At 39.2% G+C, this 26,844-nt stretch overlaps 2 protein-coding genes across 2 annotated transcripts; one reads left to right on the top strand and one right to left on the bottom strand.

Annotated features, from left to right (window-relative positions):
- Positions 1 to 603: 603 nt before the first annotated feature.
- On the top strand, positions 604 to 8,207 carry LOC108887835 (cellular retinoic acid-binding protein 1). The gene is made up of 4 exons (XM_018683434.2): positions 604 to 796; positions 1,886 to 2,064; positions 2,545 to 2,658; positions 7,970 to 8,207. Exons 1-4 carry the CDS (start codon positions 727 to 729, stop codon positions 8,018 to 8,020), a joined length of 414 nt encoding a protein of 137 aa, XP_018538950.1. The 5' UTR covers positions 604 to 726; the 3' UTR covers positions 8,021 to 8,207.
- An 858-nt stretch (positions 8,208 to 9,065) lies between these two features.
- On the bottom strand, positions 9,066 to 26,551 carry LOC108887830 (paired amphipathic helix protein Sin3a). The gene is made up of 21 exons (XM_018683423.2): positions 26,334 to 26,551; positions 23,247 to 23,463; positions 22,718 to 22,903; positions 22,345 to 22,451; positions 21,912 to 22,230; positions 21,566 to 21,817; positions 21,292 to 21,444; positions 20,870 to 21,025; positions 20,390 to 20,476; positions 20,119 to 20,237; positions 19,682 to 19,907; positions 18,967 to 19,083; positions 18,508 to 18,746; positions 18,202 to 18,385; positions 17,390 to 17,972; positions 17,121 to 17,290; positions 16,696 to 16,869; positions 16,501 to 16,593; positions 15,226 to 15,320; positions 12,699 to 12,906; positions 9,066 to 11,369 (listed from the first exon to the last, which is right to left on the bottom strand). The coding sequence occupies exons 2-21, from the start codon at positions 23,439 to 23,441 to the stop codon at positions 11,151 to 11,153; spliced, it is 3,882 nt and encodes a 1,293-aa protein (XP_018538939.1). The 5' UTR covers positions 23,442 to 23,463; positions 26,334 to 26,551; the 3' UTR covers positions 9,066 to 11,150.
- Positions 26,552 to 26,844: the final 293 nt, after the last annotated feature.

The following is a 26,844-nucleotide window of genomic DNA, read 5'->3' on the forward strand; positions in this document are numbered from 1 at the left end:
TGAGATTTATTCTTCTACTGCCTACAATAGAGATGAATGACATTTAAGACTGCTTTTATAGTTTTTACTGAAATTTCTTTCTACCACAGAAAATCTCTGGATATTCTCGGACTCTGTCTCTGGAAAAAGACGTTTCTGCTCATTTTTTTTTAACTGAGCACCACAGGGGAAACTCACCTCTGCTGTAATGGGATGAAAATCTCAAAACTTTGGCAAATAAATCCAAAAACTGGCTACATGAATTAGCAAGTGAGAAAATATATTTATCTTACAGAATTTGGATGAAATGGCCCTTTAGAACGAGGCTCCAAACCCTCTATATAAAAGGAAAAGTAGATGATAAGCTGTGGGTACCAGTAAGAAACTGTGGAAAAAAGATTGATACCTAAAAGCTTTTGTATAAATGCACTATTAGGTTTCACAAACCCCAGTCAGATCTCAGTCAGAGATGAGACATAAAGACCTTCCAACCACAACATAATTAAGTTCTATCTTTAAAATAAATCTGTAAGAACGTGTGTGGGAGAGGAAGCAGGGGTAGAAGGGGGTTTGGTCTGCTGTGTGGGATCACTGCACACGGGGAGGAGGAGGAGGAGGAGGAGGAGGGAGCACAGGGACAGACGGAGGGAGAGAAAGAGCCTGAATAAACTGGAAGCAGAGGAGACAACAGGACGACAGGAGGGAAAGGCTGACGAACACACACACACACAAAACCCCACAGGAAAGATGCCCAATTTTGCAGGCAGCTGGAAAATGAAAAGCAGCGAGAATTTCGACGAGTTGCTCAAAGCCCTGGGTGAGGACGATCTACTCTTTCTTACATGAACATTTGAATGTGTTTTAGTGAGAGGGGTTTTCAAAATTATCCACAGACTAAACATTGAATGAATAAGCTTGTCAGAGGTCTATTATCTGTGCTGTAGACAACCAAATCTGGAATACAGACATTAGACAGCAATTACAGTTTTATTTTCAAATGAAAAACTGCTAAAACCCAAATGCATCACACTTAGGTTCGAATGGGAGACTGTAAGCTTCTTAGATGGTGGAAGCAATTAAGCATTTGATTAAATTTACACAAAAAAAGCTACAATTAAAAGGTGATCTTTTCCATTATGTTGGAACAACCTCTCCCTAATTTTAGCTCTATGATTACACAGCCTTTTGCTGCAGTTTTAATTGTTTTTCAAATGGAAGTTTGGTTACAGGAGTCAAATTTAACACTAAAGCTTCTTGCTCCAACAGTGGAGCACAACTGGTTTTAATTAAAGGAAGAGACAACAACCTCATCCTGTTGTACATACACTGATGCTGAGTTTGAGTGATGGACTACGAGAGGATGGGAAACAGACTTCTCAGCGTTCTCTCATCTGTTTGTACTGTAACTGTGTAGGAGAATTAATAGTTTTTTTCCACTCCTTCGAAGGACAGAATCTATCATGATCTACAGGAGAGCTAAACAAAGCAAAAAGCACTGGCATTCCTCCCTCTCATCACCTTGTCACTGCACCCTCCATACTTGTAACATATGCTGATAACAATCTCACTCGCAGCTGCTGGAGGATCTTATTTTTTAAATATGAAAACCAACAGCTTTGCACTGTGATATCTCCTCCTGACAGCTAAAGCATGCTTGGTTTTCAAGGTGGTATGACTCTGTCTGAGAAAAGATACTTCTACCTTTATGAATTTCTGGTAAATAAGCCAAGTTTCATCTGAATCACTGACTTTTTTTTTTTTTTTAAAACAATGACTTTTGGCACCAGAGTCAGACAGAAAAAATGTGAGCTGACACATCCCAATGTCAAATGAGAGCGCACGTCTTAATATTTAAATTCTTGTCTAGGGCAGAGGTTTGTCAGTTTTATCCATTTACTGTTTTCAGGAGTGAATGCCATGCTGAGGAAAATAGCAGTTACGGCTGCATCCAAACCCCATGTGGAGATCAGACAGAACGGCGAGAACTTCTACATCAAAACCTCTACCACAGTCCGCACTACGGAGATCAACTTCCTCATTGGTGAGGAGTTTAATGAGGAGACAGTGGATGGCAGAAAGTGTAAGGTAATCTAATTTAACTGCCTTGGATCTGCACAAATCTGAGCTTTTATTTTGAAATTTTTGTCAGTCTCTCTCTAAGTTTAAGAAAATATGAACATACAGTATAAGAGAGGTTTAGTATCTGGAGTAAAAATAAGTCTTGGATGTTGCACAGTCCCTGCACCTGAACAAAAAACATGATTAAATACTTCAAGCTGCAAGCTGATATTCAACCTGTACCGAAACAATGACTACCTAGAAGATAAAAAAGATTTAATGCTTAAAACTGCAATGTTTTAAAAGGGGAAATCACTTATAAATGGGTTAAAACATGCAGCGAGAGTCTGGTGTGATCCTTTAAAGACTGACGGGACAAAGAGATAAACACACAGAGCCTCGCTGATGTCCTTTTTACCCATTAGTTTTACTGCTGACGTCCCATCGGCCAGGTGAAACAGACGGGATAAATATAGGAAGCCTCATTAAAGTGCTGCTTTTCTACAGAGTTTGGCCACTTGGGAAACAGAAAACAAGATTTACTGCAAACAGACTCTCCTGAGTGGGAGCGGCCCAAAGACCTTCTGGAGCCGAGAACTCAGAGGGGATGAACTCATACTGGTGGGTAGTGTTTTAACTGTACTATAACTAGACTTATGGTGACAGATGAGAAAGAGAGTGACACTAGACTATTTTACTGAAGTGTATAAAGCACAGATTGTATCAAAGATAATCTCATGTTTTAAGTCTGTCATCTCAAGAACCACATATGTCCCTTCAGGATCATCCCTTTTGTTTCTCCCTCTAGCAAAAAAACAACAAACTTCTAACAGTGGTCTCAATATTTTCTTTTATAAGACTGTGGCTCCCAAATGCTCTAATCCCACTAGGCTGAAGGGGGATGTCTACACAATGCCTCCCATTTTCATCTAAAGTCGCCCCGCAGATCAATGAACAGATGTGCGGATGTTTCGCAAACGGGAATGAGGTGTCAAATTTGGAGGTTGCTGTCTTTGACCACATGGGCCATTTTCTGTTCCTACTTCTCTTTCTGCCAATAAGAAAACAATTCAGGGATCGTTTAAAGGGACAGGACTCAACTTGTGTTGACTCAACACAGTTGCTCTGGCAGTGTGGAGTAGCCTATCCTAAACTGAATAGACTGACATTTTGGGAAATGTGCTTATTCACTTTCTTGGCTTAGAGGAGAAGATTAATACCTTACTCATATCTGTACAGCAAATGTGAAACTACAGCCAGCAGCCATTTAGCCTAGCTGAGCATAAACACTGGAAACAGGGGGAAACAGTAACCCTGGCTCTGTGCAAAGGTCACAAAATCCACTTAGCAGCACCTCTAAAGCTCGCTAACTGGCATGTCATGTTTTTATTGTTTAAGCTGTATAAAAACTAAAGTGTAAAAGCAACATGTTGAGGTTTTACAGGGGTTTATGAGACCGACTATTCCCTGGCCAGAAGCAGTTATTTTCTGGAGACTCGGCTGGTTGCCTGGCATCCTCACAAAAGCTTTTGTTTTTACTACAGCTGAAAAAGTTAGTCCATTAATCCATTAGTCAATCAACAAATTAATAATCACCAGTTGTCAAAATTATATAGGATTAATAATTCCAACAAATGTAAAAATTCACAGATTACAGTTTCACAAATATTTTCTATTTTGTAGTTTACATACAGCTTCATATTTACTGTACAAACACGAGAGCGGTATAAATCCTCTCATCTAACAATCAAATTATTTTCAAGTGATGATGATTGTGCCAACAGATTCCCGGCAGAAGCAGAAACTAGAAGGAGACAGATGGTCAAGAGAGGCCATAACTGGGTGGTAACACCAGATGTGAAAATGTTATAATGATCTGGTCAATATTTCTCCAAAATATTCTGTAGTTCCTAAAAAATGTTCTGAACTCCCACAACCACTTGGAGCAATCATATATTTCTCGCATTTCCTTCCTTTGCCAAATGAGGGTGTGGATAAACATGACTGTACTGTATCTGTGAGAGAGAACAGCCATAAACAACCATATTAAAAGAGGTTATTCTTGGTCATCTGATGTTGATCTGATTTTGCTATTGGCTGTATGATCCAAATTGAGAAAAAGGTTGAAAGCAAGTGAATTATTTGTTACAGCGTGCAGCAGCACCTATAGAGGGGAGACGTAATCTGGATTTCAAAGGAAAAATTAACTTTTCACTGCCATACGGTTGTTGTTAGACGCTGCATTCCACACAGCGTGTCATGATCTTGCATCCATCAGAGACACTTCTCCCTCCAGTTCCTGGCAAATCGAGATCACTGAGACAAAGCCGTTTTTCCTGTAAACATCTGGGATTTAACATGCTTGGATTTATTGGCCAGATGGACAACAAAGCTGAGTCCAGTTTGGCTTTGATGAAGAACTCTTTACTCACTGTGACTCACCTCTGAGAGGCAATCAGGAAAACATTTGAGCGGGGCTGTAATTTGGACTGAGCGGGGGAACAAAACTTTGACTGAGACCAAATCTGTTTTTTATTCAAGATAAGGGTGTGTACGTCTGTCCATGTTGGAGTGATAGGCTGCAATCTGATAGGCATATGGGACTGAATCAATGGGGGAAAAAATTACTTTTCAAGATTTTAATGTGATACCAGTGTGGAGGGAGAAGTCAGATACAGTTTATCCACTGCTGTTCTGTAATTTGAACTTCCCCATATTTCACCTAAATTACCATATTATTTAGAATTTAAGATTATAATGATGTTGAGGGAGAAGTATTTGGCTTTGAGGTGATACAGACTAAAAACTTTTTCACCAATGATCTGGAGACTAGGATCAGAGTCACCTTTAAAAAACATCATTTCAAAGAGAAATCTACAAAATGAACACAGAATTTCCCTTAATAAGATTTTGATTCTGAATATATTATGACTCTTGTTCTTCCTCGTCTGAATATTGTAGCTGATTAAAGCTATTTGGGTTTTGAACTGTTGGTTGGACAAAACATCTCCAGACTTGACTCTGAAATTATAATGGATTTTTTTTCATGTTTTTTTAGACTTACCAATTATTGATTAATCAAGAAAAAATAATAGGCAGAATAGATATGAAAATAATCATAAATTGTAGCCCTAATCTGGAGGTTGAGAACCCTTGATATATAATAATACAATCAAAGTATGTACTGTTTACCAATATAGACAGAGCACCATTTTGGAAGTTAGGGGTAAAGTAGTGACTTCTTTGTTCAATAGACCATCCAGGCCAATATAAGATTGATACAAATATGTAGGTATTGTGCATACACTAGTGGTTAAGTATCAAGAACCTGCACTGTTACCTTTAGTAACAGTGTCACATTACACAGTTTGTCCACCAGAGGGCACTGTTGAGTAACTTTTTAAACTAAATGACAACATACTTCATCCATAGGACACCTTTCAGTACTTCATAAAGAAAAAACTAAATTAACACTAATTTGCACCATAATCCATCAAATAAAAGTATGGTGAGTACATTTTTTTAAAAATAAGATAAAAAGAATAAGTTGAGCACATAAATCATATAAATCAGAGAAATTGGAAAAAATAAAACTTTGGGCTAACATTAATAAAAGTTTAAAATATTTTGCAGGGCCCTGTGCATAAAATGTCCTCATTAGTATATTTGTCATGAATATTAAAAAAAACAAACAAAAAAAAAACAGGATCCTTAAACTTAATGCGTTAATCTCTACAAAAGATTACTAAGGGTTTTTATTTAATTACTATTTGACTTTTTTCAACCTCCAAATATTGTTATCAGTATCAGTTGGCCTCTTATTTTCCAGTCATGAGTTTGTGTATAAACGGCAATATGAGACAGTTTTAACATGAAATTAAGGAGGTTATGATGATTGTTGTTTGACTTTTAAACTATACTTAATTTGTCATTCTTTCCAGTGTCAACACAATCAATACATAAAATGACTAAACTGACATGGCACAGGTGCAGTATCGCTGGCTATCAGAACTTAAAGTACAGTTGTGAGGTTGAGTGGAGTGGTCTGAAACTTTAGTCAAAACATGGTTGAATTTTAAAAAATTAACAGTTTCTTCATTTAACATCTTTAATCTTTTAAACAGAAAGCCCCATTTAAACTTGCTGAACCCTTTTCAGTAATGTGGTGGTTTTACAGCTACAGTTTAATATTCTGTTGCTAGTAAACACTCTGCTTGTTCATATACAGGGAATTAAAATCTAACAGCTCCCATCATCTACTAATGAGTTCACTCTCCTCTCTGTTCACAGGGGAATGTGATCGATCCTTTGGTATAAACAGAAAAATTAAATTAAATGAATAAAAGCGCTGGCCAGCAGATGAGGCCATTAGGTTCTGAGGGAGAGACGGATGGATGTGGGGTTTAATGAAGACAACATGTGGTGGCTTACTGCACTCACTGTGATCTAAGATGGGTGGACTGTAATGACCATTTGGGGAGTCTACAGTTTAAAAAAAAAAAAAAAAAAAAAAAAAAAAAGTGGAAAAGTGGAAGAGGATAAATGTTTGAGAATGAAAACTATTCTTCTACTTGTCCATGCAAAGAACCTCATAAGCCTTCAAATTTCAAGCCAATAAATATTGATTTTTAAAGATGAATGCGTTCTGGCATTGGCTAGTTTATATGGTGTGACTGGAGTCTAGATGAAATTGTGAGGCTGTGATGGTGTCAGGGCCCAAATCTGTATGTGTATGTGTCCTCCTGTGGATTTTAATTGGTCTCATTGATCATGCCGTTGAGAAATGCCAATGGACCCTGACGTTTCCTCTGGTTAATGTCTCCCTCGGCATCGGGCCACGCGCCAGATGGAGCCGTCTCCGATCCATTTTTCACAGCTTCGGCCTGCTTCCCACATCCTGCCACACACACACGTGGCCTGAGATAATGATGATGTGTGGTTGTTGCAGTCGCCCATAATGCTACACCCCTGGGACGCTCATAAATCTTTGGACCCAATCACACACACGCCCTTACCCGGGGCATCCAGCGTTTCTTTTCCATTTTCATATCAGTTTATGTCACGTCTGTTTCTCCAGCAGTCAGCAGCATCAAGACTTCATTGGAGCATATTATACAAGTCCTGTTGTAGCTTTAGAATAACGTACATAGGGACTTTCACTTAACCTGCAATTCGTGCATACGCAGTTTTGTCTGATTAGAAAGTAACTAAAGATATTCACTGAGCGTTAATGCTACTTTATAATTTAACTCCACTACCATTCAGAAGGAAAATACTATATTCTTTACTTCACTACATTTATTTTAGATGGGGTTGGTTATTTTGGACATTCAAATTTTACATAATATGCTAATAAATTATGTATGATTCTAGATTACTATGATCTACCGATGAATGCAGGGCTTTTACTTTTGATGGTATATCTTTAACCTGTGGCACTGTCATTTAGGTGAAAGATCTCAATACTCCTTCCTTGAGAAGGCTTTGTCTATTTCAGAAAGCGCTGGACCTTGAGTATTATGTTTGCAGAGGAACTTGAACTTGCATGTTTTAAGGGTAATTTGTATTTCTTGTGGTCGTTGTTGTGGCACCACTCTAAGTCTTCCTATTTGGCATTAATAAGCAGTATATAAATAAATGTTAGTAAATGATTTATGAAATGTCATAAGATAGTGAAAAATGCTTGTTAAAAATTTCCAGAGCCCATGGTAATATCTTCTAAGGTGTTATTTTGTCTGACCAACAGTCAAAAATCCATATTATGTTACGATATTCACTTATCAAAATAGTTTGTTTTTTTCTGTGAATCAACTTTTTGATTATTCGACTAATCTTTGCAGCTCTATTCTCTTTTGTGAAGTGTGGTGACAAGATGTTACTGCTGATGAAGTGATAATGAGTTTTTCTTTTCTCCTACGAATTCTCATTTCAGATCTTTGGAGCTGATGATGTGGTGTGCACAAGGATCTACGTACGTGCATAGCTGTCCAACAGATAATCAGTCTCAACTGTCACTTTGAGAAATTTCACATAAAAATCTCAGATAATCTGCTCTGACATTCAATGTTTTGCATCTTCATGAAAATCACAATTTCAGCTGGGTATTCCTGCTTTTTCCCTTTTTTGTATATAATTTTTCTTGCTTTGGGAATTAAATGATCAAAGTATGATTTCTTTTATTATTATATTGTTCAATTCATACTTTAGATCTTGGGATAGTATGAAAGACAAAAGCAGCAGAAGTAGCCCGTACACTAAATATATCACAGATATCACCTGATAAACTTGCTGGTCAAAACGTTCCGTCTGTTTTCATGGCGATATTCAGTGTGTGGACTCCAGACCATCACACAGAGGGTTTCTGCAGGGATCATCAAGCTAAACTTAAGACCTTAAATGTGAAGAAATAACAGTTTTGACGTTATTAGAAAGATGTCTACATGCTGTGTTATAGAGATATCTACTTAGGTTGACGCACTAACTAGATAGGCCCTGCCCATTGCAACCTGTAATATCACTTTGTACCTCAAGAGGCGATAGTGAGTCACTATAGATTTAGGCTAAATAGAAACAGCAACACCACAGAGTAGAATTGAGCACTCGTTTCACTTAAAAATCTAGAATTATTTTACCAATTACATGAATTTATGAATATTTATATCATATTTTTGTCAGTTCCAATTCTTCCCAGCACTATATAACAATAATCCTACAATGATGCTAATATCTTTTATCATGACCTGGATAAGCAGTAGAAAATGGATGGCTAGATTATCAAATTTAAAAAATAACTAAATTAACGTGCATATTTGAGATATGGTCAGAGGTATGTAATAATCATTTTTTAAAATCTAAAAATCACATACAAAACCATTTTATAGCTGAAACTACAACCTTTGTGAAGTAAAATTGATATCTGAAATGGAACTGAAATTATTGCTTTTTAAGGCTTTTTGAAAGGCCTGCAGATACCCTGCATATAAACACAATAGCAGTAATGAAAAAGGAAGTGGTTGACTTTGTTTCCATCTATTCAAAAGATAGTTTAATGCCAAACACCATACTAACACGCATGTACAACATCATAAAAGTCAAGAGAAGAGAGACACATTGAACGAGGTACAAACGATGTCTTTTATGTACAATCTGCTCCCCGGGACTTCCTATGGTATTCCACATTAAACACAGTATAGTTATAAAAATAAAAACCCAAGTAATAAACTGTTCTAAGATTGTCTGCAGCTGGTTATGTCTCTGACCGATGCCTTAACTTGAGATCAGGTGAATGTTGAAGGATGAAATTTTGTCAGTCCCCCCCCAGGAGTGTTGCTAATCTGTGCATCCCTACTGAGCTTTTTGCATGTAATGATCGGACTGATTCCATAATGGCAATGTTAGGAAATGCCTGTTGCTTATCTGTCAATGTCCAAAGTGAAACAGACTTAACAGCATTTAGTGTGATGGATGTTTTCCCATCTGACCTTAACTACAATATCTACAGGACCAATTCCAGTTTTATTAAACAAACTGCAGAGAGGAAAAGGCAATAAAAAATCCTTAGTTTAAATCCCTCTTTTAAGGGAATACAACATTCACATTTGTATTTCACCCAGAAATACAAACTGATAGCTTTGATAAACTGCGACCAAAGGAATTATTGCTTGCTTGTTCTTGTTTTTTACTCTTAAAACTGTACACAAGTCACATGGCTGACATTCACATATAGACCTATTCTATACATCAGTCAGTGTTCATCACCAACACTGCGCATAAAAAATAACAACTCCTGTACGGTTTTTATATGCGTGTTACAATATGAGACCGCTGAACCTGTCGTTCAAATTCTAACCATTTGGTAAAGTCTGAATACAAGAAAAAGTTGATAGTACTGTTAAGACTTCAGTACTTTGAAAAACTGACACATACTGTACTTTCAAAAGGAGAAACTGGTGCTCAGCTACATTCAATCATCTTAAAACCACGAGTGATACTGATACTGAAGACCGAAGGTAGAAATGCGCAGAGGATTCAAAACACGTATAAAATTTTCTACTGAACAAAGACTTTTAGGACAACGCGTTCGACAGACCACAAACGAAAAAGGTCTCTAATTAACATCCTTTGGTAAAAAACAGTTAAAATTTAGCATTTTCTTAATAAACTTCTCTGCAACCTCTAGCTAAAGAATGATACTATGTGGGTGTTAATGTACGCTACACATAAATGACAGCTGATAAAAAAAAAGTCTAGATATAAACAACATATTTACACAAAGTGTTTGGGCGGTCATAAATTATTATACTTGATACACACTGTTGGCATTGCACTGATGCCAAGCATCTACCCAGCAGTTGCCAGAGATGTTTATATATATATATATATATATATATATATATATATATATATATATATATATATATATATATTTTTAGTGCACTACTGCACCTTCACCACCAAGTAGGAAAACATTCACAGGCTATACAAGTTTACAACTGGAAGCCAAATTAGGCTCCAAGTCAGAGTACATACACTTAGTAGAGAACATACACCGAGGTAACAGGTATTTATTCTTGCTACCTAAAGAGAAAAGCTGAGGTTGTTTGTTTTTCTTTCCTGTAAAATGATGAGGTGGTCCTCATAAAAACACTTATTTCATTGATGAGTTTTTGTCATGAAATGCTTAACTAATTTGTTTTTGTTTAAACTGGCAATTGCTCCAAAGAGAAGATGCAGTAAGGAGTGTTCTCTCTGTGTATTTATCTCATTTAAAAATCAGCATTTAATAATATGATAATATTACTGAGACAGGTGGGTTTTTCCAATATAGAATATATGACGGCAGCAGCTGCAAAACTTCAGTCTCACGTAATTTGCAGAATTTGCAGTGTAAGCTTGAAAGTTACGACAAAGTTCCTGAATCAGTTTCAAACACATATGTGGAAGTGGAAAATTGACATCCCGTTTGACTCGTGGATTGACAACCCAAAAGGTTTTGGCAACTGAATCCAGTAACAGCAGGTTGAAGAAATCAGCATGAAGCTACTGTATAGCTATAGTATAAGTTATGACTGGCAGTTTGTTGTGTGCCACAGTTTATCCTTACATTAGAGATACTACAGTGTTCTGTACTTCACCCGGTACTTGTTTATGTTGAGATAATGGAGGACCTCAGGGTTGCAAGTGGTGGTGCAGGACAGCAGGCCTTCTTGTCCGTCTCCCATCAGCCACTTGCGGCTGTCGACGGCCATGTCGCTGGTCACGTGCTCCTTGGCCCAAGTGTCCAGCCAGGCCTGAAAGCGTCTGTGCAGGCGTGTGTTCACCCGTTGGTGGGACTGAAAGAGAACAACACGGTTCAGCTACTGGGACACCAGAATCTACTGAGAGTCCTCTTACCTGTTTAGGTAGTACAACGTCAACACAAAATGCACCATTTTGGTCTGAATGTAGGACAAGCTTTATCATAAGATGATCATCCTTTTCTAACAGCTGTTGCTGAGAAAAAAGACTTTTACATTTGTTCTGTTGGGAAAGTTTCCCTGACATCATTAATCCAAGGAGAAACTGACACATAAAATACGATAATACATAAAACACACATTTTGCCCATCAGTCTCTCTCCTGACACTTGGAAGTGATCAAAATTATTTTCTCTTGACAGACAACGTTTTTCACAGTCTGTTATTGAGCTCATCTGTGACAGCTGTAATTCTTGGCTGTGTGGCAGATTTTCTCCCTGGTTCATTGCTGCAATAAAGACATCAGGAGAGACACTATGAACTCGTTTTCAGTTGTCACAAATTTATTTCCAGCAAAAATGAGCCTTCAGCAACTCCTGCAGGTTAAACCGGGCTGACGAAACACTGCTGACTAATTCTGAAAGACTCACTATAAACAGACTCAAAATAAAAACATAGTCTTATATAGGCTAATCTGATATGTATCCACTGGACTGCAAAAAATTTAAGACTATCCTGTGTCTTTGGTTGTAAAAATAGAGGTAGGAAATCCTCAGTATTTATTCTTTGGGAACGAGAGGACGAATGAAGATGTAGGTAAGATTTTCGAGACTGTCAAAACTCATCATTTCAATTCAAACATGTATAGTAAAAATATTCTGAGAAAAAAAAAAGCAAAACACAAACAATAGTGCACCTCCTGAAGAGTTATAATAGTAATGAATTATCATTATCGTTACTATTATCATAATCAACAATCCCAAATGCTGGAAAATCTGCTACTTGATTAAAGGCATCATTTAGCATGTTTAAATTTGACATTACAAAATCAAAATTAAATTTCACACTGAGCTGATTAAAGAAACAAAAGCAGCAGGATGAGCAGCAGCAGAAAAAACGTAGACATCCAGTTTAAGACACAACAACGTGGCTCCAGGTGGGATTTATATTGGAGCAGGATGAGAGAGCGAGTTTGCTGAAAAACAGTGGGTAATTGCAGTTGTAATTTTTACTGGTGAAGAGGGCAAAAAAAAATTACCAACATAATTAAATACACTGAGCTGAATGGGTGATGTTCATCCCAACTCTACTACCGAGAAATAAATCCAGTCTGATTGAGGCTTTAGCATCAAACCTGTAACTATCAATAATAAATAAAGAGCAGACAAACTCTATGGTGAGTATACAATTGTTTTCTGTGCTTACCTGGTGAGCCCGTGTGAGAGCTGTGTGCCTGTACATATAGTCCTCTGACTTGCAGACATAGACCATCTTGTAGGAGTTGAGTTTGAACATGCACTCCATCTTCATCTCACTGTTACCATCCTGCGACTTGTCTGAGGGGGCCTTGGTCATTCTCTCCTGCTGCAGTTGCTCCCATCCTCTCTGGCACTTCCTTATCCGTCTCAAATTCCTGAGGGTCGAAAGACATTGAAAGCCATGAGTAATACTGACCAATCGCAGAGGAATTATTTTGATTACTCCACACAATCAAAAAAAAAAAGAAGAAAAAAAAAAAATCACGTTTACAGGGAAAGTTCGCACAAATTTCTAAAATCTGTAAATTTTCACTTGACCTGTTTTATGGCACAATTCTGTGTTTGACAGTACAAAACTGTGATTTTACAGTCTAGGGAGATGTGGTCAAGCACAATACACATGGACATTAAGAAAATTTGAGCAGTATAGTCAAATTTGAGAGGACTGTCCCTTTAAACAATTATTTTTGAACCCATGCATTGCAACTCACCAAGTAACAGAATTAGATAGGGAGTCAAATCATTCGTAGGAAATGTTGATCTATAAGAGCAGCAGAGGCAGCAGTCGTAATATTTCTGTACAGTGCACTTCCGTTGCACAGCCACATATACTTCAATCTAAATACGCTTGGCAAACAAATCTTAATTGGAAATTGATCCCGATTTTGTGCAAGTAAATAAAAATGCAATTAGTCACCCCACCTGAATGAAAGTTTTAAATGTGTACTTACCACAGAGGTTACAGGTGAGCGAGGACTGAAACCATGAAGCATATTTTAGCATTCAGGGCTCCACTTAAAAGACATGACAGTGAGGCCAATTTCAAGTAAAAACGGTTATATGTATGTAAATATGTATGAGCTGAGGATACTTTGATGTGCACATACTCTCACCAACAATGTACAGGAGTGTTATGATCATGAGATGAAGACCCAACACAACTGGAAAAGAAAACTGCTGGAATTTCACTGCCACTGAAGGTTTTAGTGAAGAAGGGCAAGTTTTTTGACCTCTTGCGCTGCTGATCTCTCATAGATTAAATGAAAAAAATAAACAAACAAATAACTAAAAACAAGATGTGGGTGAGCCCACTGATAAATCACAGTCAGGTACCAGATTTATGCAATGGGTTAAATAAGAAAAAAGAGTAAGATTTTTTCCTGTTATTAAAAAACCTTTTGAAATGTGTATGGTAATGGACAGCCATCTCAAAGAAACTAAAAACTCAAAAAATAAAAAATAAAGCACCAAAAACAATGATGGACAGGCTTTATGTGCAACACTCATCTGGAGCTTTATGTCAAGAGCGGACACAACCACGCCTCCATGCACAGCTCTGAGGTGTCAGGAAAGAAATACACCAACATATGAACATACAATTTAGACGATCATTTTATTTACAAACCCTACTCCTCTGTACAAGTGTTGCAGATAATGTGCTTGACCAGAGTTTTAAAAAACATATGAGCACTAATTTCTTGTCAAACCAGTGGAAAAATCTCACCCACAACAAAAAAGTTGCAACGGGAGTGCACTGTTTCCACTGAAAATTATTACAAACATAACACTGAGTATAACAGACTAAAACAAATGGACATTTGAACATTTACAGTTGCAAACAGTGATTAAGTCACATACAGGACCTTTGATCTGAATACAATCACAAACAAAGGGCATGATAAGGTAGAAAACGAAACCACGACTTCACTGTCCTCTCTTAACAAAGTCTCTCAGGTCCTACACAAGAGCTTCAGTCTCTCAAACTCAGGTCACAAACATCGTAGAAAAATGAAATAAAATTGACAACAAGGTGGAACCCATTTGTTTTCCCTCTCAGCTTGTGCATTCAGTGACTTCTGTTCTTATGTTACACAATGAAAATCACCATTTAAATTCAATACAATGTTAATAATCAAATCAAAGTTTCCTTTATAAGCTGTCAGCTATGGTGGAAATTCAAAACCCACAATCAAGCCAAAACCATTTTAAAAAACCTTACTGTTAATAAATAAAATTCCCATTAAAAAGGAACTAAACCAATGAATAAATAAATTCCTTTTCTCTTTTTAAAAGATGGCCATGTAAAGTGCAATCTTCCATGTGAGGCAGAGGTCAGAAACTGAAAGACGTCATGTTAATGGCCAATGAGAGTCCTAACAGACAGGAGGGCATTCAGACACTACAAGCACTTCAGTGTAACTGTGGTATTACTCTTCAATTGACCTTCTCAAACCTTTTGTGTTGGCAGAGCTCTTATGCCAACCAGTTTTGTGATTAGAGAGATCATTCTAAGTCAGGCTGGCTTGTGCAGGAGTTCCACTGTTTCTATCTCTGAAAATAAGTCGTAATTGGCAGCAGGTCGACAGTGAAACTGTCAACAGTGGAGTGGCTGCTCAGCTGACTAGTGCCTCAGGAGAGAAGCTTAAAAGTGTGCAGACAAGAGAGTGGGGTGGGGGGCATGGCTGGAGCCTCACCTGGGGAGGAACACCGGCTTCTGGGCGAGATGTTCGCGCAGCTCTGGGGATGCAGAATCTGAGTTCAGGTATCTGCTCACGTAGTCTGACCACCTCTGTGAAGGAGGGAGAAGAACAAAATAAAGAAGTGTTTCCCCTTGGATTTCTCTTGTCAGCAGCAGTGCTGTTGTGCGTGTGTCCAAGAACCAAATTTACATGAGACGGTGGAGGCATAACTTACAAGAACCTAGATTTGTTATAGATAGGGTTATTTATATTTGCCTTGTGTGTGTTAATTCACTTGGAACTTTTGTCACTTAATGGACTCTGGAGGCCCAGATACCTTTCAGAGAATGAAATGCCTTGACACAGAAAATGAATGACACTATTTTTCTTAAGCACAATTGGAAATAGAAAATAGAAACTTAATGAGACAGTGTTTCAGACTTGTCAAAAATTCAGATATAATTTAAATAGCACTGTAAGTTTACAAAAGTGACAAGTGACAAATTCAGTTGAAACAGATGCCAACCTCATGGAGGTGCAATGTTTGCACAAGATTTGGCAGGCATCATCTGTTTAATCAGAGTAATTAATGTGAAATGTGCAGACATTTCAGCAGTGTATGGAATGGGCTGCATAACAGTGTTAATGTGTGGCCTAGTGACAATTACTCTGCCATGGACATGCACATATATTATATTTCTCCTACCTCTGCCAAAGTCAAGTCTACATTGTCACTGTGCACCTCTTTGCCTGCGTGAACTGGCCTAGCCCCAGTCAGCTGTGTGCAGTGTAGAAAGTAGAGATTGTGGTGGTTGTGCTTCATCATGAATATTAATGAATCAAATGAAATTTCAGTAGTAGCGCTACTGCCGAAAGCATTTATAGGGGAAACACTGACAAATGTGTTGCATACAATAGTATTTAGACATAACATTGGAAACTCTACTAGACTAGTGCTTATGGTCTTTCAAATCTGGAATATTTTACTTTTTATCCCAGTATCCCCAATACGGTTATTAGGCTTGAAAATTATTTGTTTACACCCAGTGCTGTTAAGACAAATATATAAACTGCCAACATAAGCTTATTGCAGATATACTAGTATAGACGTGTGTGTCAGCCGACAAGAAACATGAAACTGGAGCTCAAGAATGACATAGATATGACTGGTATAGTTTAAAAACAGTTACAGTCAAACGGTCACATTTATTGTAACAGTAATGTATTGAATGGCAGGCGGGTGTACCTAATAAACTGAAGCCTTACTGTATAAAGGCTCCAGAGTCTCACCTCTGCCTCTGCTGGTTCATCAGAGTTCTCCTCTTCGGTGTCCAGCAGCTCCACGGCCAGACTGACAGATCCCCGGCTCTTCACAAACATCAACTAGTAAAAAACACAAACAATTACAAGAAGCCGATTAACGAAGTGTTCAAAATAGTTTAGACTGATGTACAGTAATGTGACTGATTTCTGGGTTTGTGGTACCTTGAAGCAGTTTTCATCTGACATAAGCTGCTCTGCCTTGCGCTGGTAGACGCCCTCTGCCGTGGCCCTGGATGTTTGTGTAGACAGAGTGCCCCCTGTGGCTTTGTTGGCACTTTCGCTCAGGTATGTGTCCGTTACGCGTGAACACACATCGTCAGTGACAAGGTGCTGGAGCTGTGGCAATAGATAATAGGTTTAGTGTGTCACAGCCATGTCTACTAATGCTAAAATGACTGAGCCCATTCAATGCAGAGGCTATAAGTGACAGCAGCACATGCAAGAATTACAAATTCAGTCATCCATCTGAGAATTTTGAGATAAGCATTTTAAATTTAAGCCCAGTAAATACGGTGTGAATCTGACTACATACAGAACAGGAGTTAAGGAAAGCAGAGTCTTTGTCAAATGATCCTGAATGTGCTCACCTGCCGGACAATGCTCTGGATGAGTTTGTCCATGGTGAAGGCAATGTAGGCATGGATAGTAAACATTTCCCTCAGTGAGTCCTCGTACTGAGCTGGCTCCATGTTTCCATCCAAGAGGTTGCGCACCATTTCCAGAAACACTGAGTAATAGTCTTCTACATCAACATCCACTGCAGGTAGAAAATAGTAAATGTGATGAGTTGTACAGTGAGAAATTGCAAAATAACAACATAAAAATAAAACCACTAGTTGCTTGTTTTGTCACTTACTCGGCTCCTTCATTTTCAGTTGGATTGCTGGATTTTCATTTTTCTCCCTTTTGAGCCCCAACACTTCTTTTTCCCACTCTCGCTCACGGGCATCCTCTTCAATCTGCTTCTCAGCTTGCCCGTAGATTCGCAACAAACGAGAACAGAGGATGTGGTGAAGACGAAGGAAGATGTACCAGTAATTGTTGACGTAGAACAGGTTATAGGCATCATCAGTGCCTCGCAGCTTCTGAGCTGCCGTGTTGCTGAAGAGGAGCTTGGACTTTGATGGGCTGCTGCCTGGCAGGCCATTGTGCTTCTTGGGGCCGTCTTGATCCATCTCCACGTCTTCTTCCTCCTCTTCTTCCTCCTCCTCTACATCAGAGAGTTCACCTCGCCGTGCAAACAGCAGGTCAGGGATGAAGTGGTGGATGATCTGTTTGATCTTGTACTTGTCTTCTTTCTGGATGCCCACCTGTCTTTTGACATGGTGGATGATGAGGGCAGCGGCATCTTCCAGGATCTGGCTGTCCTCATAGGCCAGGGTCATGTGCGGGCCACTAGGTGGCGGAGTGGCAGTTTCCTCTGATGCTCGCTCTTGGCGCTACAAGACACAGACAGGAGTAGAATTAGGCTGAATTTCGAGGCATTATTCTTGTCAGGCAGATGCATCCTGAATGAGAGCAAAATAATCTAGACAACATGGGCTGATGAGCCAAGTCCCATTTTGCCACTTCAAAAAAATAAATTCAGCTGTCTTGTGAAATACAACTATTGCAACAATTAGGTTTTCCTCCTTTTGAATCAAATAACAAGAAAATCTCTTTACTTACATCATCATATAGCAACTCAATTTCATTGAGCAAGGTCTTTGAGCGCAGCACTTTGGTGTCATTCTGCTTGAAGTTGATGCCTTGATGGTCAAGTGACTTCAGGTAATACTTTTCATTCTGCTCCCGCCAGATTTTGTTGAAGCCTCTCTGAGCTTCTCTCCACTCCTCCTCCTTCATTTTTAATCTGAAACAGTGACAGAAAAGTGATTTATGACCTTAAGTGTTCCAAAATCAAATCTGATAAAATATGAACAACTGTTAATCCCTGACCAGAGGCAGATAAGAAGCTACAATCAGACTATTAACCTTTTCAGCACTATGGGAACAGACACAGCTGGGTTCCTCTTGAGCCCATCAATGATATCGTGGGCCTTGTCCCCATATATCCTCTGGATAGCTTTGCGGTGAATGACCTCTGAGGAGCCACCCATTGTGTTGTCCAGCTTGAAGCGCAGCTGCTCCTCGGCTGACATCCGTGAAAGCCTCCGCTGCACTGTCTCCAGGGCTCGTATCGTGGCAAGGTTGGTTTCCAACACAACATCCAGCTAAATGGGACATAATCACAGTGAAATTATTGACAAATGAGTCTAACCATATCCGATTATGGCTGGTGGTGTCAGCAGGAAAGTTGTCCTCCGATATCTAATGCTTGTCTGTGGTCTTCTGACTCCCACGAAAGTGAATCATCCAGTGAATGTGATGCACACATTCCTCTAATCATATGAGAGCCTATGGTATTTACTCTGGAGTATAAGTGCTCCTCACCTCAAATCGCTCATCCTCACATCTGTAGATGTGCTCCTCATATTGAGTCTTCTTGGAGCTCACAAACGTAGAATCCTCAGACCATGACGGAAACGATACCCACGTGTCATTCAGAACCTGCAACAGGACATTCAGTTCAATTAAATTTTCCATTTAAGCAAAGCATTAATTGCAAATTCTCTCATTTGCTATGATGTTGAAATGGCAGCAGAAACAAAAATCAAAGTGTGTCAAAAAAGGTTTGGTTTGATAATCAAGCCCCATTAAATGCAATCAACCAAGTTGGAAATGCTTTATAGTTAATTTTTAATAAAAGGCACACTGGTAATGAACATATTGTTTGTAGCATAATCTAGTCTGGTCAACTGAGCTACTTGTTAAATCACTGGGAAATATATCATATCATTTGTTATTTTAAAAGCTTTGGATTTTTTAACATTATGTTTTTTTTATACAAACAAATCAATCCAAAATCAAAATAATATTAAATTGCCACATAGATTACTTAATTTTGACAATTATCCATTCATCCACTAAATGAAAACTTTACTCGCGCTTGGTGCATGGTAAATGTTAATTTACAAGTCCTACTCCTGAGGATGTTATCCAAGCCATGTACATTGATGCCATTGTAGCTGGTAGCCCTGTGGAAGAGAATACGTGGGCTATCATGACAAAAATATCCTCAATAAGCAGACTTCCTTCAGTGACTCACCTCTCTGCACAGTGGCGTCCTTCCTGTGCACTTGGGCTGCTGGTAGCTCTTAGGCAGCGCCCTGTAGCTGGATCCCAGCCTCTTACAGGAAGCATAGTCAATCTCCATGGCGATACCCTCTGTCGCACGCTCCTTGGGTAAACTCTCTGCATGGCTCGATTCCCCGTGACTAAACTCTCGGTAGCCCAGGAAGTTTTTAAACCAAGTAAAAAGCTCAGGGAATTTTCTGTAAATCATGCCACAATATATGTGAAATAAATAATTAATAATGAGGCAGATATTTTTCAGTGACTTGAATATTAAATGTGACATACATAAATGCTGATATATATAAAAACACATTAAAAGGAGGAGTAAAAAATACTACTGGCAGCTAAAGAGGTAATAAAACATTGGTGACTGCACCACTAACAGACCCTGTGTATGTCTGAACTCACCCGAGAAATGGGATGACTAATTGGACCAACTCAGCACGAGAAATCACTTCCTGATTGAAGATATGCAGACACCTCAGGAAGTTGTCATATGCCTCAGAGCTCCGAAGAGCTTTCTTCACCTGTTGTGATGACAACAAAAAAAATAAATGAACAAACTTTCCCCTGAGATGTTTCATCACATCGTTAAAATTTTGGTAATCATCATCTTCACCTTGTTATTGAAGGACAAAAAAAAAATCATAATATGGGTGCAGAATAGAAAAATACTGACCTTCTCAAAGAACATAGTTTCAGTGCTGGTGCTATGTTTGCCAACTTCAGTCATGCCGTGGTCTTTTCCCATTATTTTGGGTTTCTTCTACAAGGGTAATAAAGACATGACAAAATCATGACTCTAACAGGCTCTCAGTGTTTAATAATTATTTAATTTAGAAAATGCTAACTGTTCTAATGGAGGGAAATATCTTTCTGGGGTTTGGGTGGATTTAAACACATCCAGTTCCCATTTTATTAAAAAAAAACTTAAAAGAACTTTCTAATGTTCTGTTGGAACTGTTTAAAAGAGGTATTAATTCAACTTTATGGTCACTTTGGAGGATGTATTATGGCTGGTGTGATGCTGCTGAGCTGTATTTGTAAATTACTTACTAATATAAATGGGTAATAATTGGAGATAATTTGCTGCAGAGAGAAACAAATGATACAAACAGTTGAATTTAAGCTGATAGTCAACATGTAGGGTGGTGTGTACCTTGACAGGAGGTGTGGCTCCCACTCCAGCAGGTCTTCTGATTGGCAGGCCATTCTGGCTCAGCCTCTGCTTGTTGTTCAATAAGGGTCTCTTTACCGTCCCACCGTGATCATTACGCACTGACTCTGCCCTGTCTGGTGTGGTCTTGCCCAGCAGCTGAAAAAAGTATCATTATATCTTATTATTATAATCTCACCAAAGAGAGGTCACAAAATGTATAGGAGGCAGTGATGGTACTTGCTGTGTGCAGAGATCAAGTGACAAGTTAGGTGTTTAGGCAGTTATATACTTGATTCCCGTAGCATGGAAAAATTACACTTTGAGGTTGCACAGACAAGCGTAATGACAACAAAAAACACATTAGAGTAATAAAGTCCAGTTAAAATGGGCCAAACTGTAGGAGTATATTCACAGAGACTCACCACTGAGCTGTTTGCATCGGGCAGGAACTGTCCAAACTCTGACAGCAGGTCCTCCTGGTTCTTGAATAGCCTTGCCACCTGAGTGTAGACCTCCTGCTCAGTCAGTGCTGGAGTGTAGTTCCCTCCTGCCTCTTTAGCATTTCTTTGTTCCTTCTGGAAAATTGATAATAATGAAAAAAGAAGCGGTGAGATCACTGCTAGATGTACCCCATTTTCTTTTTCCTGCGGCACTGTATATGCTAGGATAATTTTTTACAGTTGCATATTTTCTTACCTGGTATGTGTGCAGGATTTCCAGAAAGGCTTTGTAGATGTCTGGCTGACCCTGGAAGCGGTTCTTGATCTTGTTGACATAGTTTATAGCGTGGTTGAACTCCACAGGCTGGTTGTTCTGTAGAGGTGGCCCACCAGATGGTGTGCTGCTCACAGGAGTGTGGGACTGAACCGAAGGTGAGCGTGGTGAAGCATAGGATGGGATGGATGGATTGGGCTGGCTGGTGGGTGTATGGGCTGGAGACTGGATTGGCTGTTAAGAACAAAAAAAGTGCACAGGCATGTTAGAGCACTTATCTAAGAAACTGGACCAATAACATTTCATTCAAATACAGAGTATATTCTACCTTGCTGGTTTTATTTGGAGCAGGCTGGGTGGAGACTGGTGGGGTGGTGGTAGTGTGTGGGCCAGCCTGAGGCAGGTTCTGCTGGTGCTGGTGATGGCTTGCAGGTTGGCTGGATGCTCCACTTCCAGGGATGTTCTGAACAGAAATACCATGAGGGGTGATGTAGTGGATCTGACCCGGCGTGGTCACATTGACCAAATCATTGGTTTGAACCTCAATCTTATATCCAGGGGGCAAGAATGTGTTAAACCCCATGATGAGGTCTGGGTGGCCCTTGAAGAGCTGGGACACGCGGTTGATGACTCCAGGAGTGTCTATGCTGTGGTAACAGAATGAATAATATGAGTTATTTGATTCATCATCACCTGGGTCCACACATATAGAAATACTAATTCTCCACATGTTAAGAAAAAGGCTGCTAAAATTAGCTTACCTCTGCGACTTGAACTCCTTCATAATATCAAGAAAATCATTATAAACTTGTGGCTGATTCCCAAACTGCAGCTTCACTTGATCCAAATAGGACAATGCATCTTCAACCTACAAAGAAAAGAGTGAAAAGTCACTGGCAGTTCTCATCCCAAAAAAAAACTGATTTTACGTAACCACCTGTAACTATAATAACTATGAAATTAGAATCAGAGAAGATTGAAAGTTTGAGCTTTCAGCTTAATCTTAAAGAAGGTATCGCTTTGTATTGTGTAAAATAAACATTATTTCTTTGATGATTTAATTTTTCATTTCTCTTTTTTCTCAGTTTTTTAAGTTTACTTTAGCGAATATAGAGTTTGTTCATGTAGTGATACCTTCAGTCGCTGAAACTGCTGCTGTCCTTGGGTTGAAGTTATGGGTGCGGGTGGATGAACATGACCTTGGACCACTGCAGGGCCCTGCGACTGAACAGCCAGACTGTGTGTGTGGGGACCAACATGTGGTGCAGTGCTGTTGTGTCCATGTCCATGCCCACTTGTGCTCTGAGGCATCGTAGGTACCTTTTTAGGAGGAAATGTATGAGGATTTTAGGATCCTTAAAAGACATCCATGTTCTGACACTAAATAAAAAACTCAATCTTGCACTGTGAAACATTAACAATTCAAGATGAACTTTTTATTAACGTTAAGTTCAGCACTGTTTTTCTTTCATTTAAACAGCCCATGGTAAGATCAAGTTTAAAAATGGTCTAATGTCTTATCTATAAGACTTTAAAGTTTTGCCCCAATGTGGTCTTTGATTTATATTCATATGCAGTATACAGTGAACATTTTTTATTGGACTTTCGTGCTTGGTAAAAGTGAAATTAAGTCCAAGTTGAACTAACTTTGATACCATCATACCTGGTAGCCCTGGGGAAGAGAATACTGGATGCCGGTGGATGGCTGCATGTTGTCTGTGGCTGCCTCTATCACAGTAGGGGCCTGGGCGAGTGCCCGGTGCTGGAAGCTCTCTGCAATACCCTGAACTGGGGGACGACGTGATTGCTGTTGCTGGGGCGCAAATATTGGTTCCTGGTCCTCCACACGCCTCTTCATTGTATACACATACTCAAAGGGGCTAAAGTGAACAAAGACAGGTGGACAATTAACAGGCTGCTAGGCTGTTTCTTAATTTTGTGAACTTAAAGAGGTACATAGTTACAAGCATTCTTCAAGAGTGTGCAGTCTACGCATATTTATTTTATTTTCACAGAGAGCTTGCAGAAAAAAAACCTACACAAACACTCTTTGTTTACAAGTTATTTCACTGTTGTTTGACACATGCCAACAGTCCATGTTAGTTTGTCTCTCTGATGTTCTAACTGCAATCTAAAGAGAAATCTGATTTAATCTGACGGGTGATAAATTGGATTTATCAGCATGTTGACAGCAAGTTTCTCTTACATTTTGATCATTGAAAAGGTGACATGGTGACTGGTACTGTTCATTTTTATAATGGTCAATATATGCTGAAATAAAAAAAATAAAAATAAATAATAAATCCACTTGTATAGTGTTCTGCAATCCAACAGTCCTGCAATAAATCCATAATTCCTGACATGCATCACATTAGCTATGTGTTTCCATGGTCATTCTGAAGGCAGCAAAGGTGTTAGTATAATGCAAATTAAATCCATTTTGGAGAGTGTCACACAGGTACTTTGTCACAATAAACTATCTGGACAACTGCTGCATATTATCAATCACACTTTAACCAAAGGCTCAAAATATCAGCCTAGATCACCACAGATTTAAAAACCTATGTCTGAAAAGTATGATGTTTGCATAACTAAACACGGTGTACAGCTTCTCAATCTTACAATGCTTCCTAAGTGTAGCTCATGGGAAACAACTTAAAATCTGAAATGTCTATGTTTGACAGTGTTCTGAGAGAACTACCACTGATTTTACCACTGAAACTTCCCTACCATGACAGGTTCACACTGTGCACGCAAATTACATTAAACAATCTCAGTTTACCTAATAAAGGAACACTGTAGCCACTAGAGTAACGTTCTGATATTTTCAATCCATGCAATTATTTAAGTTTTTTTTAAATTCAACTTTGCTAAATTTGCACTATATATTTAAAAAGGCATGTTGCTGTGTATCAAGTTTACAATTTAAAATATGTGCACAAATACAAATCGCAAACATGGAAAAAAAAAGAATAAATAAATATTTGGAAACAACAGGGAGAAACAGGCAAAAACTAACTTTCTTCAGTGAAACAAAAGCCTATGAGAAAAGAATTTGACAAAATGCTTGTCTATGACTGTCCCTAAATAGACGTGCTGTCACTGTTCAGCAGAATGGCTGAGGGACCGTTAGGGACCGTCTTTAAAGTAACAAGCACAGTTCTAGTCCCATCATTGAGTGCTGTGAAGTTACCAGAGTTTTTTGTTTTAAACTCAGAGGATAAATAATAACAACAATATTTCTAATGTTACAAAATAAGGCACATTCCAGGGCCCAAAGCCATTATCAGGTATATGTCATTAAATCAAAAGTACTCAATATGAAGAACTAATCGCTTTATGAATTAATTATTTATGAATTAATATTTCGTTTTAAACGAGTTTATATAGGGCTGAACTACAAGTCACCAATTTGATGATGACATAACAAAAACGTGTTTATGTGGCTCTCAACACACTCCACACATGGATGTAGAGAAAAGTAATTTGTTGACGCTCCCTAAGTGAACGTCATTGCATTTGGTCAGCGGAGAGCAGACATTGTGCCTCATTGCCCTGCACCACCAATTTCGGAAAACACGGTGGCTGAGCGTACGGTCTTCAGTCGCAGAGATCGTGTTTGTCGCATGTCCATCGTCAAATATTTTTACCGAAACGCGAAGCAAACACTGCAGACTGTACAAAGACAGCGAAATTGGTCGACTAGCGCTGCAAAAAAGGCTAACATTTAGCCGCCAACCAACACTTTTCAGGCGTGTAGGCGCTGTCTCTCTCTCTCTGTCGCTGTAGCTCTCTGCCTCATCCCCTCCCCCTCTCTGCCAAACACCGAGCTTAACGCCATCCGTTTTCGGTGAGCTGACCGCTTTCGCTTGTCCGATGGCTGACGCTGGTTTTCGTCCTAGCTCGAAGTTATGTGGCAAGCAAGCCAAACCTTTAACTGTCTCCAGACTTAAAGGGCGGTATGGCAGAAAGAACCAGTGAGTGCGGGTTTGTGTCTGACGGCGGCCGCTGACAGTCCTCAGTAAACGGGACTGAGCCGAGCGTGTTGGCTAACTGACGTTAAGCAGAAGATGTCGAAAAAAGAAAACAGCCATGCCTAATCGCAGCTGATACCGCGACAACATAGTCGTCTGCTTAATTTGCAACATAAGGGCTGAGGTTACATTAGAATACTTTAAATAAAGTTGTACGGTTAGTAATTAATTTTGGCTGTGCCTGCTGGTTAGGTCAGGAAGACAGTTAGCTAGCTAACAAGCTAACACTAGCTTCCACATACCGTTAACGTCGCATTCACATCAAGTTAGGCGAGAAGTTCGACAGAAAAGACTGAGCTGTCACACAAACGGCTTCTCTGCCGGTCATGTTTACCTCACAACAATCCCGACCCAGGCAGTAAATTATAATATAGCGAAAAGAAACTAACAACAAAAATGCAGGTTGTCAGGTCAGTCTGCTTAGCGTTAGCATTTCAGCTAATTCATGGTCGCCGCTCTTAGCTTGCTAGCTTGACTAACTTATCGAACCTGCGAGCTAATGTAGCCGCTACTGAAAAACGCTCACGTTGTTTTGTTGGAACATGAAAATACAACAAATGTTAAGTCATCACAGAAAAGAAGCCAGTGTTAGCTCGCCATCTGGTTTGTTCGGCAAGGTTATGGAGCAGCTAACCTAATGCTACGTTAGCACAACAACCAACCCCCCCATCAGTACAGGTCTCTTTGGCTAACGAGCTAACATTACTTTAACTTACCTCGCAGGACTGCCACCAGCAACAACTTGACACACCAGTGTAACGAAGTCCAAACACTAAGCCGCTACTCGCACATTAACCTGGCTGTGACTAAAAAGGTGAACTTCTGAGAAGTGGTCGCAAATGTAAATGTCAAAAATGAAATTGACCGTAGTGGCTACGTCGCTAACAACAGTGTATGTATGAAGCGGTGTTCCTTGAACATAGAGGCGTGTCTACCACGAAGGCGGGCTGGTCTCCTCCCAGTCTGAACCGGGATTGGTCAACTCTTCAGAATGAAAACAAATACAGTAAAGGCAGTGAGCCAGTATCTTTAGTTAAAGGCGTCTGGTTAGTTTACGGCCATGCAAAGTGCGGGGTTATCTGCGCTCTGTCTGCACCATACCCTCCATATTGCACGTCTGGTACATTATAGGCATGGCTGGATTAACCACCCCCGAGGGGAAACTAATCCAACCAAACTACAGTGCAGTTTTCACTATTTCTCCAGGAACCCAGAAACCAGCCAACA

The sequence above is a fragment of the Lates calcarifer genome, linkage group LG2 (assembly GCF_001640805.2).
Source record: "Lates calcarifer isolate ASB-BC8 linkage group LG2, TLL_Latcal_v3, whole genome shotgun sequence".
Classification (NCBI taxonomy): Eukaryota; Metazoa; Chordata; class Actinopteri; family Centropomidae; genus Lates; species Lates calcarifer.